We start from the raw sequence: 22594 nt of genomic DNA, 5'->3' as shown, positions 1-22594 counted from the left end.
AGTATTGCACATGATTTCAGCAGACCTATACAACTGGATAAAAGCTTTCAACAAAGTTCCATATCACAGACTCTTGAGAAAACTTAGCAGTTGTGAGATAAAGGGCAGGTTCCTGTGTGGATCGGTAACTGGTTGAAGGACAGGAAACAGAATGGACAGTTCTTTAAATGGAGGGAAGTAAGGATTTGGATCCTGCAGGGATCGGTACTGGGACCAGTGCTTTTTAATTTATTCATAAATGATCCTAGAAGTTGGGGTAAGCAGCAAGGTGGCCAAATTTGCAGATGACAAACTATTTAGGGTAGTGAAATCCAAAGCAGATTGCAAGGAGCTCCAAAAGGATTTCTCCAAAATGGGTGAGTGGGGCAACAAGATGGCAAATGTGGTTCAGTGTTAAGCAAGTGTAAAGTGATGCATATTTGGGCAAAAAGCCCTAACTTCACATATACATTGATGGGGTCTGAGCTGTCGGTGACTAACCAGGAGAGAGATCTTGGGATACTTATAGACAGCTCATTGAAAGTGCCAACACAATGTGTGGCAGCTTTGAAAAAGGCCAATTCCATGCTTGGAATCATTAGGAAGGGGATTGAAAATAAGACGGCAAATATAATGCCCTTAAACAAATCTATGGTGCAGCCACATTTGGAGTTCTGCACACAGTTCTGGTCACCAAACCTCAAAAAGGACATTATAGAACTCGACAAGGTGCAGAAGAGGGCAACCAAGATGATCAGGGGCCTACAGCACCTTCCTTACAAGGAAGGCTACAACACCTGGGACTTTTTAGTTTAGAAAAAAGATGACTGTGGGGAGACATGATAGAAGTCTATAAAATCATGCATGGTGTGGAGAGAGTGGGTAGAGAGACATTTCTCTCTCTCTCTCTCTCTCTCTCTCTCTCTCTCTCTCTCTCATAACACTAGAACCAGGGGTCATCCCATGAGACTGATTGCCAAGAAATTTAGGATTGACACAAGGAAGTACTTTTTCACACAATGCATAATTAACCTATGGAATTCTCTGCCACAACTTGTGGTGACAACCACCACCTGGATGGTTTAAGAAGGGTTTAGATAAATTCATGGAGGACAGGTCTGTCAATGGCTACTAGTCTGAGGGCTATAGGCCACCTCCAGCCTCAGAGGCAGGATGACTCTAAATACCAGTTGCAGGACAGCAACAGCAGGATAGATGGCATGCCCTCATCTCTTGCTTATGGATCTTCCAGAGGCATCTGGTGGGCCACTGTGTGAAACAGGATGCTGGACCAGATAGGCCTTGGGCCTGAACCAGCAGAGCTGTTCATATGTCCTTATCAGGGGCTGAGGGAATCTTTAAACATGGGCAAGAAGGCTTTTATCTATGTGTGATAGTAGGGGGAAATGCATATTGTGTAAATCAGCCCCTAAGGCTTTAATCTTGCTTGCTTTGTTCCTTAGATAACTGACCATTTAAAACTGAAGGTTCTTGGTCAGTATTCCATGATGCTTTCTTTTACTTCTCTCTCTGAAACCCTCAATTTGTCTTTGTCAAGAGTTGGATGTCCACATAGACACAAGGCTGAGAAGCGGGTAAGAAGCCACTGAAAGGAGGTGATTTTTTATATCAGTTGAGCTATATTATATCAGTAATGTAATATTCAATAGTTGCTTGCCTTTCTAGTGCCTAACCATATTACATTAAATACTGAAAAACTAAAAGTATTTATTGACTGGAATCAGCCTCATTAAATCTGATTTAAAGAAAATAAGTTGCTTCTTCAGAAATTCCTTGGGGAATTCCTAGAACAACATTTTAATTTTTTTTTAAACAACCACATTCCTAGAATGACACAAAAAGATGCCCCAGGCCTAAAATCGGCTTTTAGGGAAAGCCCTATATCATATACTGTGTATACAAATGGAATTTGATTTATCATTCCCGCTGCCACCACCACCACCACTTTTCCTCAGCATAAGCTCCCAGGCAGCTGATAAAAACAACAACAATGCATGCAGTAAATTCTCACAACACATTACAAATAGTTTAAAATAAAACCTCAGAAGTCAGGGCCAGCCTGCCTAGGCACCAACCTAAAGTGGGCTGCATAGGGCAGTGAATATTAAGGGTGGTGAATTTTGAGGTATTGCACCCCCCCATCTCCCCCCACCCTGGCCATTTATCCAGGTCACTGCTTGTGCTGGGTATCACTGTGAAAGGTGAGGAGAGATTAAAACTTTTGTGTCCTTCCTTTCCAGCAAGCTAGAACATAAGAACATAGGAAGCTGCCTTCAACTGAGACAGTTAAAAAATGGCCAATTAAAAAATGGCCACCGTGCATGCGCAAATGGCCTCTGTGAGGCCCTGGGCCATGCCAGGTCTCACAGAGGCCATTTGTGCATGCGTGGCAGCCGCACCATTTTATGAAGCTGATAAACGGACCGAAAAGGCTGCTGCGCATGCGCAAATGGCCTCTGAGAGGCCCCGGGCCATGCCAGGCCTCACAGAGGCCATTTGCGCATGCACGGCAGCAGGCAAAATGGCCACCGTGCCTTCTTCCAGAGGCCCCAAAGGGCCAGAAACTACAGTAAACCGGGCCACAGTGGTAATTACCAAAAAATGGCTGCCGCACATGCACAAAAGGCCTCTGTGAGGCCCTAGGCCATGCCAGGCCTCACAGAGGCCATTTGTGCATGCACGGAGGCCGCCATTTTGGCCACCACGCCACTTTATGAAGGCCTGAACAGGCCAAAAAGGCCCGAGGGGGGCTTGTTGAAGGCCAGCGGGAGAAGAGGGAACCTCCATGGACACCCCCCCCACTGCCTCGAAGAGGAATTTTAAGGTAATTTCGAAAAATAGCTTTTAAAATTTCACACACCCCAAACCAAACTGAACCGGGGGGTGGGGTTCGGGGGGTGCCAGACCGAACTGCCCTGGTTGGGTTCAAGTCCAGACTGGACTCGACCCAAACCCGCCCAGATGGTTCAGTGCACACCCCTAAGCAGTATAAGATATTCACCTTAGGAATGGGGGCCACTCTAGGAAGAGTACTTGCATGGAGAAGGTCCCAAGTTCCTTCATTGGTGTCTCCAAGATAAGGCTGAGATAGACTCCTGCCTGTAATCTTGTAGAAGCTGCTTCCAGTCTGTATAGACAATACTGAGCTAGATGGACCAATGGTCTGACTCGATTTAAGGTATCTTCCTATGTTTTTATGTTCTACCTTGCTGGAAAGGCGAGACATAAATGTTTTAATGAATAAATAAAGCAAGGAAGCTTGATGCAACCATCCAGGCTCAGTAATATACACATATTAGCAGCATAGAAGAAATGCTAGTATTCTTAACATTTTTCATACAAAATGAGAGCAGCTTTGTCACCAGAGAGAGCCCCTCAAATTTCTTTCACTTCTAGTTAACTGGTAAAACAACAAGAGATGATAAAAAGAGATACCTTATTGGCTTCCGATGAACTTTCATTAATTAGAAACTTAGGTATGGCTTGATTTTGGCCCCTCATTCAAATGTTGCAAATGTGACCCAGGGGCACACATAGGTAATTTGGGCGCCCGGACCTGAAGGGCGTTGGAGGCCCCCCCGCCCCCCCTGCAAGCTCCTCTTAATTTTTTTAAAAAGATACCATACCTCCCCCCACCACTGCTCCTTCCTCCTGGGAGGGCCTTCAAATGATCTGGGGGCCTCCCCATAGCCCCGCCGCTCCTGCTCCACTGCTGCTCTTTGCGCCGCCGCCACAGTTCTCTATAGTCAAACTGCACAGGTGCACCAGCTGAGGAGGCCCACCTGTGGCCACCGCAGCCACGAGGGGTGGGGGTTGGCTGTGGCCTGCTCTGCTCGGCTCACCTCCCACCCCCTAGCAGTGAAGAGGGGAAAATAACAGTGAGATGGCGGCGGTGGTGGGGTGGTGGGGCTGGCGCGGCAGAGCAGTGGGGCTATGGGGAGGCCCCCAGATCATTTGGAGGCCCCCCAGGGGGAAGGAGGCCCCAAGATCTGTGGCTTAAAGCGCCTCTGACGTGACCTTCTCCAGCTGCATGCTGTTTCACCTCACACACTCCACCACGTGAAACTAAAGAGCCTATGTTGCATATATTGCAATGAGCTTTCAAAGCATTATCATGCACTTTAGACAACATACAGAACTCCTTTCCCCATTCTTCACAATATTTTTGCACTCTCCTTATTTTATTTTATTTTTTATTTTGCTGGAGGTTGGGTGGAAGATGATGACAGGCAGGCTTGCGGCTCAACTCTAAGGAAAGACTTTTGTAGAATGGGCCTTGCCTTCACAGGCCTGCTCTCTGCTCTGCAAGGCTCAGCCTCCTTCTATCTCCTGCAGGGGCAAAGGGAACTTTTGGCTCCCCAAACAAGCTTCATAGTGGGAGTTGCAGTACCAGAGTGCAATCTGCTATCCAGCCTGCAGGGCTGAAGAAGACTGCTTTCTAGAGGCCTGCAACATGAAGCCAGCCTCTTCATTGTGCGCTCACTGCAGTCAGTGACTGGCCTACCTCAGAGTGCTGAAAATATAGAAGAAATTGTGTTCTTTCTTAAGTTGATAAAGAACAGGTACATGTTAACGCTAAATAAAGAACTGTTCTTTGAAATAAAGACTCAGTGGCAAACCTAATACGAACAGAACACTGCCTTAAGTCTCACACATTATAGTACCATGCCCTTTAACTAACACATCCCTGTAGCCAGGTTTTATGCTTATCAGCAAAAGCAAACTCTGCTATAAAGGCTAGTAGACAAAGCATGCCCCTCTTTCTCTTTAAATATATATGTGTGTGTGTGTGTGTGTGTGTGTGTGTGTGTGTACACCACATTTGGCTCTTTTCAAATTGCTTCCCAAGAGTTCCATTGACCTTTGAAGAATAGCCCCCAGGAACTACACTGAAACCTGCATTAAAGACACCCTTCTTTCCTGAAGAGCATATTTTCAGATCTTTTCCCCCTAAATATTTATATTGTGATGCACTTTTGTGGAAAGACAGCCTCTCCATTAAAATGTTTTATTACCCCACAGACTGCCTTCGTGGGCAGGCTAAATGACATATTTCTCAGCCATTTGATGTTAATTGGGCCATTCTTTAGATTAAGAATTCATTGTTTTTCCCAGCTGGCATTTCCCACCTATTACTTTCACTTTTTAAATATAATGTACAGAATACATATACACACAATATAAAAATGTATGTTTTAACTGCTTTTCTTGACCAAAAAGAAAGCATTCAGTCTTAAAAACTAAATAGGTATGAAATCCAGATATACATTGAGCCTATTGTCATGAGCAGCCTAACCCAGGCTAGGGCAACTCAGCCAGGGTTAAGCTGCTTGTGTGCAGTGCTGGGATCCGTGCGGATCCTGGCACTGCCTGCCTGCCTGCCTAATCCCTCCTTTTACCCTGTTGTCAGGATTGTGTGTGTGCTCGGGCTGCTTGCAGAGTTGGGTGTCTAGAGTGCCTGACTCATGGAGGTGTCCCCTAATGCACCATGCTCATCACACAGTGCATTGTGGGATATCTGAAGGCTGGTATGCATTGCCCTGCTGGAGATCTGTGCAGGCACATCCATGAGAAGATAAAAAATAATCTAGGTGGGAGGCAGGTTCCACCCTGCCTTCCTGCCATTGGTGCTCTTACCCCTGGACTTTGGGGCCAGGACCTCCACATTCTCTGGGAGCTACCAAATCTTCTTTGGTCAGTCCTGGGTGGTATGGTCGTCGCTGACCTACACTGAGCCAGGCGGCCGAGTGTGACTGTAACCGGTGAATTAGAGACAGAGTGGGGAAGGAAATATGTGGGATAAGAATAGGGGGATGATGCTTAACTTGCAGTGGGGGGAGGGTGGGCTCCAGCAAGGAAGGGGCCTCCAAAGGCCTTTAGGTCCAGGCTCCCAAATTACCTAGGTGCACCTCTGCTTCCTGCCTGCCCGCTGGTATGTTAGTGAGCATAGGCTCATTGTCTTCAGTTACAAATTCTAGTATAGAAAGGTAAATGAGTTCTGTGCTTAAGGGTCATTAATTTCAAAAGGGATGCCCCTTATCTCAAAATATCTTGGCCTTTATTGAGCACAGTAGGTATCCTGTATTCCTTCACCACAGTTCCATTGGACAAAATAGGTGTAACTTATTTTAGATCTTATAGGTCCAAAGCATTTCATTCATATCTCTATCTCTATCTATCTATCTATCTATCTATCTATCTATCTATACACACACACACACACACACTATAAGATGAGAAGAATTGCTATCCTGTTGGGTCAGACCAGCGAACAGCTAGTCCTGTTTCAAATGGCAACCAGCCTTTGTGAGCTCACAAGCAGGGCACAAAAATGATAGCTTCTTGCTAAGATGATAGCACTCTACCTCTGTCTATGGACTTCTATTCAGTTATCATGGCTAGCAGCTAGACCTATCCTCCATTAATTTGTTTATAGTAATCTGTTTTTCAAGCTATCTAAGTTGTAGCTATCACTGACACTATCACAAAAGGCATCCCTAACTGTGGCAGGCCAAAGGTCCAAAAAAAGATCCCACTTGTTCGTCCTAGCACTGCTACTGTACCATGCGAGATTCTTCTCACTGTGGACATTAGAGGACAGTATGAAGACACAGAAAGCATTGTTTTCCTGATATCTGCAGATGTGTTAGGCAGTCAGCCATTCTTAGGCTAATCAGCACCAGCAGAGAATATGACAGTTAAAATAGTTCTCATGAGTTGCTAGATAGATGTTCCAGGTTTCCTTTAACAAGTTACTGACCCTCTGGCTCTTGAACCAGGATATTGCATCAGTCTGTCGTCTATCTAGATCTATGTGTATTTATATATTTAGATAAAAGAGTGCTTCATTGTTGATGGGAAGAGGACATTCTGGAGCCTTTTCCAGCTTTGCTGCACTTTCTGCAAGACAAATCTACTTATTTGCAAACATTCCAAGGAAAAAATGGATAGGATGCATCTGCAATTTGAAGACAATAGCCTTCTTTAAGTTTCGAAGAGGACTAAAATAATGTGACAAAGCTCTTTGAGCCTTTAGAATGTCATACATACATACAAATATAAAAACTTAAACACATAACTGTGGGACTACTGCTGAGAAGGCTCAATCCCTTGTATCCACCAGTATTCCTTAATCTTGTTCTCTTTCTCTTTCCCCTCCAAAAGTTATTGACAAATCCCGGTGAAAGTGAGAACAAAGAAATACGGTGGAACAAAGTCTTAGGAGAGATTAAGAGGAGGTTTGAGAAGACAGTGAGACAATTTATAAATGGTGTTTTGATAGCCTCAGGTATAGTAATTTTTCTGGTCTCATGGTGTCCATCTTGTATTTAACTTTCCTTTTAATGACTGACATAATGAGTAATGCTGAGTGCATGCTGCAAAGGAAGCACATGTGCAGCAGCTGTGTTCCTGCCTAATCAGGAACAGCTAACTGCCAAGAAATCCCCTGCTAATTGAGTGAAAAGTCACCTTCCAAAGTGGTGATTCTCGGATATTTAGCAAGTGGTCTATCCTTAGGGCGGGGCGACAAGGGTGGTCACCCTGGGCCCTGCACTGGGAGAGGCCCCACACCGGCAGGCGAGCACATGCCCAGGCTGACCGAGCCTCTAAGTCCCAAGTGCCTCCAGGACCAAGCAGCCTGCCCCTGCTCACTGCTCGCTCTTTCTGTAGTCATTGCAGCTGCAGGAGCAGCAGGCAGAGAGGTAGCAGCTCAGTTCACAGTTCTGGACTCCCTGTGAATTTTGATTCCAAATGGCATTTCCTGGGCAGCAGCAGAGTCAAGAAAGAGTTTATACTCTCTTTGCTCTTCCCGCTCTCTCCCAGAAGGAGCTTCCTGATTAGTTCTCCTGGGGTCTTATGCTCCCCCCCACCTCGCTCTGGTCGCCATTTTGGATGACGGTGTTGCTGCTGAGTGAGTCAGGAGAGCAACTGGCTCCATCCAGTCCCAGAACTACATTCCTCCAGTGGCTGTTGCTGGTGTCTCCCTTGAGTTCTGGCTTAGACTGTGAGCCTTTTGGGACAGGAAACCATAGCATCTTATTATTATTTCCTGTAAACTGCTTTGGGAACTTTTGTTGAAAAGCAGTATATAAGTAGTAGTAAGTAGCATGGGTGAGTGATTTTCAGTGACCTCCCCTTCCCTCTGAAGTGCTCTATGTCTTCCGCAAATATGTCTTGGATGGGCTGACAACCCTCAGAGACATATTTTCAGGGGACACACAGTGCTTCAGATGGAAGGGGAGATTGGCAAAAATCTCTCATTGCCCCAGTACCCATTAGGTGGGAAGGAGCCACTGCACACGTGCAGTGTTGCTCAGGATGTCAGTCAATTTCTTTAATTTTAAAATTGAAACTTAATCTAGATTAATCTGGATTAAAGTGCTCTGTATGGGGCTTCCTTTGAAGGTGGCTCAAAAGCTTCATCTGGTTCAGAATGCTGCCACAAGGATACTTGTGGGCTGTAGTCACTGCACAAGTATTCTACCTATCTTGCAGCAGCTTCATTGGTTGCCAAGTTTGCCTCTGGGCCAGATTCAAAGTGCTGGTTCTGACCTTCAAAGCTCTACATGCCTTGGGACTGGCGATTCTGTCAGTCCATATTTTGCCATATGAATCTGCCAGGCTCCTTTGCTCTTCCTCACAGGCCCTGCTCTTGGCCCTGCCACTGACACAGATCCAGTGGGCAGTGACCCCAAGGACAAGGCCTTTCCACTAGTGGCCCCCTTTCTTTGGAATGCCCTCTCAGAGGAGCTTCACCAATCTCCCTCCATGATAAGTTTTAAAAACTCCTTTTCCAAGAGGCTTTATGAATTTGATTTTAAATTAGTTTTCCAGTTTTTAACCAATGTTAGCCTTTGTTACTGCTTTTCATTTGTGTCGCTGCTGGTTTTAATTGTCCTTTTTAATTGTATTTAATGGTTGCTTTTATTGTAAATTGCCCTGATCAGCAGTGTGCTCAAGGGGCAGGATAGAATTATTTTAAGTAAAATAAAACAAGTGTATAAATTTATATCTTGCAGTATGGTTATCCCTCTCAAACACAGACACGCCGAGCTTACAGAACAGAATTGAAGCCACAACTGGAATAGCCCCTTTAAAGACATGCTTTAGAAGGCCTTAATTCCTCTAGGAAAGAACACAGAGCTTCTCAAGACAATACTGGGAGCTCAGCTCCTGTGAACTCTGCTGCGTATCTGAGTTATCTGAGTTAGTCTGAGTATCTGAGTTAGTCAAAGGTTAGGAGAGGAGAGCTGGTCTTGTGGTAGCAAGCATGACCTGTCCTCATAGCTAAGCAGGGTCTGCCCTGGTTGGGAGATTTGATGTGTGAGCACTACAAGATATTCCCTCAGGGGCTGGAGCCGCTCTGGGGAGAGCAGAAGGTTTCAAGTTCCCTCCCTGACTTCTCCAAGATAGGGCTGAGAGAGATTCCTGCCTGCAACCTTGGAGAAGCCGCTGCCAGGCTGTGAAGACAATACTGAGCTAGATAGACCAATGGTCTGACTCAGTATATGGCAGTTTCCTATGTTCCTAAGGTTAAAAGCCAGGAAACTGGCATAAGTATTGCCTCGCAGGTAGTAGTTCAGCATTCTGTTTCTGACACTGGCCAGCAGGAAGCCTCCAGGTGCTTCCGAAAGTGCTTGGCCTTCCCTGATTATTGTCACTGTCCTCTGTTTTCAGGGGTATCATAGATTCCAAGTGTCCTTATTTACCAGGGGCCAGTTCCTGTTTTCTGGTATGTCCCTCGATAAAACACGGTCTCTATTCTGCCTTATGGGGAGAATCTGGAGCTGTAAGAAGACCATTCTAATCCATTGTTCACTTAACATTCTTTTATTTATTCTTAAGAAGAAGAAAATTTACAGCTGCAGAAGCCAATGCTATTGCAGAGTAAACGAAAACAGCAGGTGAACATTAAATAGCCTTTGGCAATATGTAATGGGAGTGCTCTGAAACAGTGATTCTTGGTATGAGAATAGAGGAGTCACAAGAGGGTACCTGTTCTTAAATGTGAAATGTTGTAAGGTGTGAGGTAGACTGTCTCTGCACATGGAAGTTTCATTAAACTCTCATTGTGAATAGCCATCAAGTTGATGGTTGATAGACCATCAGTATGTGTAACCCGTTTTAGAGCCATCTGTTTGTAGCATTGGTGGCATTTCACTCTTGCTAATACTTCCCACTTTGTTCTTCAAGCCTACATACAACAGTAATAAGCACTCCTGCCTGGCACAACATACTGCGTTGCATTTTAATCAAAATTATGACAAGTTAGTACTCACACCTACTGAGAGTTAAAGAAATGCACCTATCTAAATGTTTCCACTTTTCAATCAAATCAAAAAGTTCACAGAGTGGTTTGTAACAAAAGGAAAGAGAAGTTTTCCTGTCCCAAAAGGAAACTAAAAATCTATAAAAGAAGCATAAGGCAGATACTGGCAAAAGCCACTCTGGGGGGGCTATGCTGGGATGAGCAGGGGCAGTTGCTATTCCCCTGCTAAATATAAAAGAGACACCACCTTAAAAGGTGCTTGTTTGACCAATTAGCAAGAGTTTTATCTCAATGTATGCACAGCCCTGATTTTTCAATACACTTGTGTTCCTTCATTTTAATGCTACTCATTTAGTTATAGAATGTTTGCATGTTTGCAGTACATTTCCCCTTATCAATTAATATGGACACTGACACATTATTAATAATGTTTACAGCACTTTTAAGCTGTTCAAAATACTTAATAATCCTTCCCTCATTTATCTGGCAGGGATATGTTGCATAGAATATCCTTTTGGAGTACGTCCAAAGCAAGTGAGGTTTTCATTGAAGGTAACGCCTCAAGCCTGGGAGCGAAGACTAAAAGAAGAAAGCAATGCCATCATGGCAGACTCAAAATGGAAATCTTTGAAACCAGGAGGAGTCAGAACGCCTTTACCAGAGAGTATGATAAGTTACAAGCCTTTCAAGGAGCAGCCAAAGTATGTCTCACAGTGACTCAGGTTATATTTTGGAGGAAGAGTCTTCTAGTACCTAATCCTATGGCTGGTGCAGAGAAGCTGGACTAACCACATGGGGACTGACCACATGGGCTACCATAAATAATGACTACTTGTAAAAGGAAATTTGGCTTAATCAAAGGGATTTTAGGAGGAGAGTATTAGCCAGTAACATGAATCAAAGGGTATATGATGACAACCAGGAGAGGTACAGTAGAGAATTTCAGATGAACAGAAATAGAGTAAAAACAGAAACATTAGTAAATGGTGGTAAATGTGTAGACATGTGGCTTAAGGTTCACTGAAAGATAGACCAAATTAATAATCCAAGAAAATTAGATGTAATCTAAAATACATCCTGACTCCTATATTATAAGGCATTCATTGCCTCTGCTAATTGAGCAAGAGGTGCCTTTTTAAGTGAGGCTCCTCTTATGCTAGCAAGGGGGTCTCTGTTCAGCCAGCATAGCATCCCTCCCAGTGGCTTTTGCTGGTATTTCCCTTGTGTTTCTTTTTAGATTGTGAACTCCTGTTAGGAGAGAGAACCATCTTCTCATTCCTTTTGCTAAGTTTAACTTTAAGAGAACGCTTTCTTTTTCATAAACTCCTCTGCCTATTAAGATCACCTGGGGAGGTCTGGTTGCAGTTGCCACTGGCTCATTTGGTGGCCTTTTCTGGGGTTGCCCCAGGACTCTGGAAGGCACTTCCAAACAAAATTAGAGTCTCCCCATGTTTTAAAGAAAAATCTGAAAACATACCTGTTTAATCAGACTTTTAGTCCATAGTTTTTAAGTTTAAAGTTTTAAAGTTATTTTTATCTATATTTTAAACTCTTTAATTAATTTAATGTTTTAATCACTTATGTTTTAAAATGGTAAAGATTTGTATATGGGGCAGTATAAAAATGTACTAAATAAAACAAACAAACAAACAAACTGCCTGGTCCATAAGATCGGCACCTCAACAAGAAAGGCTCTTTCTCTTCTTCCCTTCAGTTGTAACTCCATTGGGAAGGGAGCAATGCGTGCATCAAAAGCAGAGTGAAGTTACTGAGAAAATTCATATGGGAGGAGGCAGTTCCTGAGATACCTGGCCCTAGGCCAATTATGTCTTTAAAAGCTAAAGCCAAAATTTGAATTGTGCCTGAAAACAAATTTGTAGCCAGTGAAGCTAGGAAGGAGCTGACAGCAATGTGGTGGCCTCACCCGTGGAGGTTTCTGGGCTGTCTTCAAGGGCAGCTTGACATACTGTACTTTACAGGAACCCAACCTGGAGTAATCTCCAACCTGGAGTCATACTACTCCTGTTAAGCACGATGACCCCAAAAATCAGAGAAAATGTTGAAGAAAATTGAAATATTATCCCAGTGAGAGATTAAATAGAAGCTTGTAGACTTGGCACTAAGAAGGACATTAGTGGGAATCACTCAAGGAACTCTCTCCTATGCCTGCAGATTATATTTTAAGGATCAGCATAAGGTGGCTTTATGCTCTCCCCTGAGGTGCATTCTGGTTCCTGAATTGCCCATCTAGAAGTGAAAAGGAGAGTACAGGAGTGCTGATTATGGAAACAGGTTTGTTGACAATCCACTTTGGGAGACAGGAGATCAGATCTGGGCCATGCCTCCACAATTCATTCCCTCAGATCTTTCTCACAATGCCCAAACTAATTGCTGACCAGGGCTGTAAATGTGTTTTCTGCTTTTTTCCCTTCATGTTTGGCCTTGTGCATGCTCTGACTATAATTAATACCACAACTCGTATTTATTTGGCTTTTCATATTCCTTGCCTCTTACTTTTTCTCAAAGACTTCCTCCTCAAGGACTCTTCAGACCTAAAACAGGGACAGCTGGAGAGACGCAACTTGTTCCCGATACCTGGGCAACCTGTCCTGCTGATTGTCCAATTGTGCTGCGCAAAGTTTTGGCCAAAGAAGACAATGTTTTATGTTGCAAGTGTGTCGTGAAAATCCCATTAATTACAGACTTTGAGTTTGAAAAGTTTATCACTGCCCAAAGAGATCCTCAGCAGGTTCTTGTGATATGTGTGGTGTCATCCCAAAATCATTCTTATTCTCCATTCTTTGAGTGGTCCTTGGAAAAGCTGTATATTCAGATGCAGCATGGCCGACCTTCCCCTTGTGTTCAGGTAAGCTAAGTCTCGGCATTCAATATTGTAAAATAAGAAATGCATGTTACTTTCCCCAGATAAAACATATTCTTGTTTGGCATGTCACTGCTGATGCACTGTGGAATTTTAAAGGTGTAACTTTTCAAATATAATAATTAAAATTTTTATTTGATATTATTATTATCATCATTATTATTATCATTATTCTTAATATTTTTATTCAGTTAAAAAATTAATTTGCTATCCACTCAGCATGCTCAGTAGTATAAGAACCATGTGGGTATGCATCTGTGTTTCCACTGCATAAGCATGGTATCTTAACTCAGGTGGTGCAGACTTCAGCTTCTTGTCATAGTTCTTCTTCAGCCCCCACCCCAACCCCTGAGGTTTCTAGATGATTTGGCCTTCATTTGATGATTTCAAATGAGATGAATTTGAAAACATGCTGACTGAATTCAGGAGGAAGCGGAGGCTTCCCAATGGTTGAACTATGCTATTCACTGCCTCATTCTGTGTATCTTCTCCAGAAACTTCTGTAGGGGAGCCACAGCACAGTAGAATGTTTAAGTCTGCATGCAGAAGGTCACTGGTTCAGTCTCCAGTTGAAATAATATGATAGCCCGTGATAAGACAGGATTCATATGAAGCAATGTGTGGCAAATCTCTCTTCTCTGCCCCTGCTCTGGGGATTCTTGGGTGGGGGCAGGTGGAGGTGGGGAGGTGAACTCCATGGAGAAGCTGGGCATCACTGCCATTCCACTCCTCTCCTTGTCTCTATCAACAGCTATCTTACTTGGCCAGTCGACTGAAGCAGTACCTGCAGCAGGTTCTTCTCCTTTCTCCTGTCAGCTGGGTTTTTACAGAGGAGTGGGAAAAGAGAGGAAAATCTATTTGCTTCACATGAGAGAGAAAACAGAGAGATGCTGAGATTTGCTTTTCCATCCCTTTCTTCTCCATGGAACTCTTTGGCTAAAGAAAGAGCTCAGGCCATCTGCTTGCTAGAACTGAGGCTATCTATCTATCTATCTATCTATCTATCTATCTATCTATCTATCTATCTATCTATCTATCTATCATATTTATATACCGCTTGATATCTATATCTATATCTATATAGTTTCTTTACTAGATTGTCTTGTTTAGCATCATTCACATTTTACAAATCTGATAGTCTAGAGCACCCATGTTCCAACAGACCAAATGACTTATTCCCTTTCCAGAGCAAACATGACCCCTATCGCTTCTTGAAATATGACTTAGACTGCCCTATGAACAAAAATCCCCCTCTTCTAGTGGAGAAGCATGCAGTCAGTCCTGGAATGGTGGTGGTAAGTGTCTGATAATTTTCTTCTTGCAATGCCACTTGACCCTTTTGATATGATGAAAACTGTCCTGATGGTGCATTACATTAATGGGAACTGAAGGAAAAGCTCTTGCCCAGAGAGTGATCCAATGACCCCACACATCAGTACCAACAATTATAGGCCAGCAGACTGACTTGAGGCTTTGTGGGTTTGTTTGTCCAGAGTAGTACACTCAAGTGCACCTTTCCTGAAAGAGAAAGAAATCTTAAGAAAGAGAGAAAAATCCTCCAGTTGTCATCCTTTCGGCTGAGAGAACCGGGTGCCGGAAAAAGGGTGGTTTTGTCTTTTGTTATCTATCTATCTATCTATCTATCTATCTATCTATCTATCTATCTATCATATTTCTATACCACCTGATATAGACATCTCTAGGCAGTGTACAAAGTTAAAACATAACAAATATAAAACAATATAAAACAGCTAAAATTCACAAAACAAGTAAAAACATTCTCAGTAGATAAAAACACATTACAAATTTAAAATTTCAGTTAAAAGCCTGGGAAAACAGGTAAATCTTTGATGGTCTTTCTAAAAACAAGCAGAGAGGGAGATGCTCTTATTTCAACAGGGAGCATATTCCAGAGCCCTCGGGCAGCCACAATGAAGGCCTGGTCCTGAGTCGCCACCAAATGAGCTGGTGGCAACTGTAACCGGACCTTTCCAGATGTCATGCTTTTCTAGAGTTGTGCACTCTTATGTATACCTCCCATAGATGAGAAGAGAGCCCTTAAAAAGCTATTAACCCATGTTTCCAAATTGGTAAAGCACTTCAAACATTGGCGGGTTATATTGCTTTTTTAAAGGTTATATATTCTACACATGTAATACATAGGGCTACCCATGATCTTCCATTGATGATAAAACCAGAAAATGTTAGAGTTGGAAGGGACCTTGGAATTCTTCTAGTCCAACACCCTTCTCAGTGCAGGAAGATCCAGAACTCCACATCTGTTTAACTTCAGCACTTTACAGCATCAGGTGCTCTCAGACTGTCCATTTGGCCCTGGCAAATGATATAACTTTAAGTGGCTTGATATTTCTTTCAATCAACATTTCAACAAAGGGTTTGACATTCCCTGAGCAAGTGGAGGCTGTGCACAAGCCTCCCCTCCACATAACAACATGGCATGGAGCCTGTATGCTGATACTGTGCACACGTGCTGTGTGGAGGGTGGAATTAGACCCTGTGGCCATCCTTCCGCATGTGAGCACTGTGTCTTCAGTGGGCTGCAATGGGTTCTTAATGTGCTTTATTATTTGTTGTACCCAGTATTCGTTTATTGGAGTCTCAGTTTAAGGCATCATATGCAATAAAATAATAGTGCACAAATTCTCATAGTTCCAAGCTTATTTAGTAGCCCTTCATCTTCTAAATAAGCAAGGTTCAATGTCCATTAGCCACATTTGCTTCTTCTTCTTAATCAGAATTGGAGCTGAGTTGTCAAGACGAGAGAGGTAACTGTGGTAAAGTCCTCACAAGGAATGAAATTAACAATAAATCCTTGATTAAATTGACAAATGCTCTGATATATCTAACCAAAATATTACTATGTCCCAGTATTAATTCATGTTTAGATAAGCACATAGCACACTGCACCTAAACATAGCTATTGCAGCTTGTATGAAGGGAGAAAATAGAGAAAGGATTTATTTTAGCAGCAGAACATTCACTAGCCTAGTTACTTAGTTTAGGCAAAAGCATACAACTTAAAAGAATACACCTCTTCTCTTTAAAAGGAAACAAGTAGTTCTAGTAAGAACGAATCTGTCTACTTTCCTTTCACTGTCCCTACAACTGGACTAAGTTTGGTCCAAATTGGTTAGGCAGTTCACAAGTTAGCCCTCTTACACCTCAAACGTGTATGTGTCCGCCATATTGAATTGGGGTGGATGATATCATCACAAACTATGCCACTGAGGTGGGTCTATGTGTCCCTTCAACTGTACCCAATTGGGTTCATATTGTTCCAGGCATTGCAAAGTTGATGGGCGGGGGTGGGACGCACACATAGAAACACGGATGCACACACACACACACACACACACACACACACACACACACGGAATGCTGGGTGATCTCATAAACTTACTTTCCTTTAGGAAAGTAGGCTAAAATAGTTCTGCATTTAATAGAGGAGACATATTTTTCAGGCATGCAAGAGCAATATTTTGTACTTCATAAATGCAATTCTTCTCCCAGACAGGGCACCCATAGCTGTTGTAGTTGCTTTGTAGAATAGTTATGTGCCACGAACACCATGAGAAACTGAATTTTAGAGTTGAAAGCGACCTTGAAGGTTATCTTGTCCAGCCCCCAGCTCAATGTAGGAATCAGCTACAGCAGGGGTTCCCAACTTGTAGTCTGTGGACAACTGGTGGTCCATGAGGGTACTGTGGTCAAGTGAGGTTGTGTGTGTGTAGTGGAAATAATGTAATAATAATTTTATTCTGTGTAGCTCTTATTATTATATACAATGTTACTACATTATTATGCTAGGAACATAGGAACATAGGAAGCTGCCATATACTGAGTCAGACCATTGGTCTATCTAGCTCAGTATTGTCTTCACAGACTGGCAGCGGCTTCTCCAAGGTTGCAGGCAGGAATCTCTCTCAGCCCTATCTTGGAGAAGCCAGGGAGGAAATTTGAAACCTTCTGCCCTTCCCAGAGCGGCTTCATCCCCTGAGGGGAATATCTTGCAGTGCTCACACATCAAGTCTCCCATTCATATGCAACCAGGGCAGACCCTGCTTAGCTATGGGGACAAGTCATGCTTGCTACCACAAGACCAGCTCTCCTCTCTGCTATTTACACACAGTCTACCAGATGTTATTGATTGGAATTAGTACTTTAATTATCGGGCCCTTTCCAAGGGTCTAGGATAACTCAAGAAAAATTAAAAGTATTGTTGTAGTATTTGTGCTGTCCCAAGTAATGTGGCCTTCTGTAGTTGATGTGTTGTAATTTTATTGATGCCCAAAGTGTCAAGATGGTGTTCAAGTTCTTTTGGTACTGCACCAAGGGCACCAACAACTATTGGCACCTCTATTGTTTTCTTTTTCCAGAGCTGCTCAATTTCAGTCTGAAGGTCGTTGTATTTAGTTATTTTCTCCAATTGTTTTTCGTCAGCCACTAAGGATGGGAACCACTAAGCTACAGTGTCCCTGACAGACCTCTCCACCCCCCCCACAAACTTCCAGTGAAGGAGAGCCCAGCACTGTAGGAGGCAGACTGTTCCACTGCCAAATGACTCTTATAGTTAGGAAATTCCTCCTAATACCCAGCCTAAATCTGCCTCCTTGTAATCCCAATCCACTGATTCTAGTCTGGCCCTCAGAAGCAACAAAGAACAAGTCTTCCCCATCTTCTGTATGGCAGTCCTTGAAGATGGTTGTCATAGTCTTCTCCAGGATAAACAAAGTCTCTGCAAGTGGTATTGCTATTGGGATAGGTCCTCTACCATCAAGAGACCCAGTGATAAAATCCCCACTCATCATCACTGAATGAGTATTCTGGAACATTTTGAAATGAAAACCTTCTGATTTCCTGAATTGATTTGTCTGATCTAGCATGCTTGGCTTATAAATACATACATACATTTATTTATAAATTTACTTTAAAAAATAACCCATATTAATTTTACAAACTATATAAATACCTCAGTTTTTTCCTAATAACTAAACATAGTTGAACTGAAATATTTGCTTAGAGATGTTGTTTAACTGTTATATTAAAACAAATTAAGATATTTACTTGCAAATTATTTTAATTGGAATACTTGTAAATATTTAAAGACATGACTGGTCAAAAGCACATACTTTCCTTACAGTCGTTACATTTTTAGCAGGGGAAATGAGGCTCTGAACTCTTAAGATACTAACTTTAGCATGCCAGAAGAGCTATTCTTCCTAGGGAAGGTCATCTGAAAAAAGTTAATTACAACTTTGAAATGGCCCAATTTGACTGGTTTGGCATCTGTTTATGATGTTACTAAATAATTTTAGGGAGCAGTGCTTTTTAAGAAAGAAAGTTTTCTACAGAAAATATAGTGGTGGAAAATGTTCTGCCCCACATTATTGCCCACCATACCATTTTGTGCTCTTTAAAATGCTTATTATTTTTTAACATCTTAGAGGCTGAGTACACCCCTGCTGTATTCCAGTGTGGGAGTGCTTATGTGGGCTAAAAATGTAAATAATAGTAAGCCGTGGTATAGCCATTAATGGATGAGGGAAGGACAAATGTCCCTGGTCTGCTGGTGTCCAGGGTGCGCCAGGGTGACCCCTTGCCTTCCTGCACCCAGCCAATTAATGAAACACTCACCAGTTGGGAGAGACAAACGTGTGGCCCCTTCCTCTTTCCTCGCTGGAGATGCTTTGGAGAGGAAAGAAGCACCCAGGTGGCAATCAAAGGGCTGGCCAGCTGGGAAAGGGCGAGGGACTGCATGTCCATGCCCTGGTTGTTAGTGTCAGCATGTGTCTGATGCTGGCGCAACGGGCGTGGCAGCACAGCCATGTGGGTGGGGCTGATGCAAAGGCAGCAGAGTCTTATCATTTTGTGAACCTTTTGCCTTTTTAAAAAAAGTTATACTATTTAGGTTTTTGAGGACTGTGTGCCCTCTCCCTACACCAGTGCTGGAGTGATTGAGCAGCTGAGTTTTTAAGAATAAAACAGTTAACTCATAGTAGTGTAGCTCGTAGTAGGGCTCATAGTCAACACTTGTATTAACACAATGCGTTTACATTTTTTAAAAGACTGATTTTGCATCAAATATTAGTGTAGCGTTTCTACATTATTAACATCAATATTTGTATTGTGTTGACGCAGTGTTAATAGTGTTATATGCATTGGTTATTGTGGATAGTGTTAATGCATTGGTTATTCCTAAATTGCCTAAAGATTGTGAACTGTGTCCCCAGCAATCTGTTCTGCAAATAGACTGTACAATACCTGTCTCCTTTCTCTTAATTTCCCTTCTAAAGTAAGATTGAAAGCCACTCTTTACACTTGTTTTAATCTTTTTACCTGTGAATTTAGCATCATGATCTCAGTTTTATAAGACAAGGAAATGGAGGCACCAACAGGAAAAGGCTTTATGCATCTCTATAAAAATAGAACAAGTGAGCAACAGAGCTTGGAATGCAATTCACTGTTCAAAAATCCTGTGTTTTGTGCAGAAAATATACTACTGTACTATGTTGAATGGTTGGGAAATCCCACCCCTTTCTAGTTATGCCTGGCAAATATCGCTCCCTTCTGGGGAGCCTTGGCACATAAGGAGAGATGTTTTTATTTGGGTTCATTGACAGAGGCGTCGAGTTAGATAAGACAGAGACTTCTAATGAAAGCCCTTCTGTGTCCCTTCCCATACAGCTCTTTTAAAATGTTCATAAACCCTCTGACTGTGGAAATGTTACACTCTTGTCTCATTGGGTAGATGTACGGAGTTTCTAAGGGTTCCGATGCTATCATTCATTCTCTTTAGCACACCAGAATCTATTGGCTGACCTCTCTCTTGTTTACAGTCTTGATGTGCAGACAAATCTGACACTCATGTCAGAACAGGATTTATAGAAAATGCGGTTGAACTTCATTAAAATAGGGGGCAGGAGTGGATAAATCACCCAGCCTTGTTACTTACTAAGGTGAGAATCCAAATCTCACAGCAGTGGTGTTGGTGGGAACAAAACATATATGGATTTTAATTCCAAAGAAATATGTTCAGAAGTGGGCTGTGATGTATGCAGCATATGCAAATCATCTGCATAACAACTGGATCGATATGGTAGACGGGTGTCAGGAAGCAGCATGTGGCAAATATTCCTATGAATAGCATCCACAACTATTTCCTGAAAGCTAGTTGTCTTTCTGTTAAGACACAGCGAAAATTCTTGCTTCTCTAAGAATGCAAGAATAAAGAGGGTTCTTGTATTCTTGCAAGCATGTCTTCATATGAGCATTCATGCTTGGAATGCTTAGATCGCCATCTTGGTATTTGTGCCAGGGGCAAGAATAAGACCATCATGTGACTTAGACATTCAGTCATATGTCCATTAAAAAAAAAAGCTTGTGATTAAAATTAACTGGAAAATGTTCACTTCAAAGACTTCTTGACATACCATGTGCTGTCCAACTTGGAAGGACTGTAAATGCATTTATAAGGAGTGGAGCCCAGGGTATTGCAGACAGCTATTTTACACAGTGGTAAATTGAACAGTGTATAGAGACCATTCCTCTTCAACAGACAGACATGGGCAAGCTCAGCAGGTATATATGAGTCTGTCTTGCTGCTTTTGTATGATTCTTACATGCAGAAGGATAATAAATCACTCGGCTTGTCATGAGGGTTTCTATAATGCACTTACTTGCAGCAGTTATTTTATAATTTTTATTCTGATCAACATTCCTTTATTTCACTGCCACTATTTAAAATCTCTGTATGAATATGCAAGATCTCAGGACCAAATATTATCTATCTACCTATCTACCTATCTATCTATCTATCTATCATATTTTTATACCGCCCAGAACTTACGTCTCTGGGTGGTTTACAACAAAAAATAACAGAAAAGTTAAAACATTAGTTAAAACAAATAAATGATAACAAAGAATTAAAACATTACAAAAATCTAAAACCTTAAAACAATTTTTAACACAATGTTAAAACTATTTAAACGGTATTTAATTAAAAGCCTGGGTGAACAGATGCGTCTTTAAAGATTTTTCTTTTTAATTGTCAGAGATGGGGAGGCTCTTATTTCAGCAGGGAGCGCGTTCCAAAGCTTTGGGGCAGCAGCGGAGAAGGCCCATCCCCGAGTAGCCAGCAGACGAGCCAGTGGCAACCTCAGATGAATCTCTCTTGATGATCTTATTGGGCGGTGGGGTTCATAACAAAGAAGACGTTCTCTTAAATACCCAGGGCCCAAGCCATTTAGGGCTTTATAGGTTATAACCAGCACCTTGTATTCTGCCTGGAAACTTATTGGCTGCCAATATAGTTCTTTCAATACAGGAGTAATATGATCTCTTCAAGATAACCCAGAGATCAACCTGGCTGATGCATTCTGAACCAGCTGTGGTTTCCAGACTACATACAGAGGCAGCCCCACATAGAGTGGATTGCAGTAATCCAGATTACATGTACAAATATGTAGTCTTCTTTCAAGGTAACACTGTGTTGTTGGCATTAGGGTATAGACTAAATTACTCACAGATTCTTTAAAGATGAATAAAATAAAAATATATTTGTAAGTTGTGATGTTAGCTTGGTTTTCTACATAGAAAATAGGGTAGTTTACTTGCTTAATCACAGGACTGTTGTTGTGACTGTTACAGAAGCTATTTGTACACTTCAAGCATATACGACTTCCATAAGAATCTTAGTTTTAAAACTGTTTCTCTTCACAGCACATACAGCGGATCCTCTTTAAACATATGCCACACAGGACAATACTCTGTTCTTTCCTTCCCAGCCTTTTTCCTAGGCTGTACAGCACCAACTTTTACGCAATGAATCTTCATATCCAACTGCTTACTTCAACAGTTGAGCCCTAACTGCTTTCTAACTGAACATTTTTGGCCTACTTTCCATAAGGAAAGTAAGCTTATGAGATCACCTGTGTGTCGCTGTGTGTGTCTCCTCCCCACCCCCAATCACCTTCGCAATGCCTGGACCACTATGAACCCATGCATGAGCAATGGGTCTCTGCGTGACTTGGGTCATAGCCTGGCCATAGCCTGACCAATAGGGGCCCATTGCGCATGCATGGTAGCCTCCAAAATGGCCACCGCGATGGGGGAAAGATCCAGAAAGGGCTGAAGAACGCCCAAACAGGGAGGGGGAACCAACATGGACCCATCACCCCCCCAGCTTCAGAGAAGCCCCCCAGAGAAGGTAAGTACTATTTTAAAAAAATAAAAATTACTTGCGAACCCCCCAAACAGCTGGCGGGGTTTGATCTAGGGCCAGACTGAACAGGGGGTGGTTTGGATTGACCCTGAGCTGTCAAACATACAACATCAAACCTGTTTGCACATCCCTACTTACTTTGGACCCCTCGTGGGACCCTCAAGGCATGGTTATGAAGTAGGCAGTTTCCCAAGAAAGTGAC

The 22594-nt window shown here is 42.5% G+C and overlaps 1 protein-coding gene across 8 annotated transcripts in view; it reads left to right on the top strand.

Moving 5' to 3' along the window:
• C2H3orf20 (chromosome 2 C3orf20 homolog) overlaps positions 1-22594 on the top strand; it is a 104631-nt gene that overhangs the window by 47132 nt on the left and 34905 nt on the right. For all 8 annotated transcript variants that reach the window (XM_053295141.1, XM_053295144.1, XM_053295142.1 and 5 more), the window contains 5 exons: positions 1443-1574; positions 7165-7288; positions 10761-10971; positions 12797-13136; positions 14339-14446. In XM_053295141.1, the coding sequence (XP_053151116.1) occupies positions 1443-1574; positions 7165-7288; positions 10761-10971; positions 12797-13136; positions 14339-14446 (915 nt within the window). The remainder of the gene's footprint in view (positions 1-1442; positions 1575-7164; positions 7289-10760; positions 10972-12796; positions 13137-14338; positions 14447-22594) is intronic.

Source organism: Hemicordylus capensis, chromosome 2, assembly GCF_027244095.1.
Source record: "Hemicordylus capensis ecotype Gifberg chromosome 2, rHemCap1.1.pri, whole genome shotgun sequence".
Lineage (NCBI taxonomy): Eukaryota > Metazoa > Chordata > Lepidosauria > Squamata > Cordylidae > Hemicordylus > Hemicordylus capensis.
This window is presented reverse-complemented; position numbering and strand designations above follow the sequence as displayed.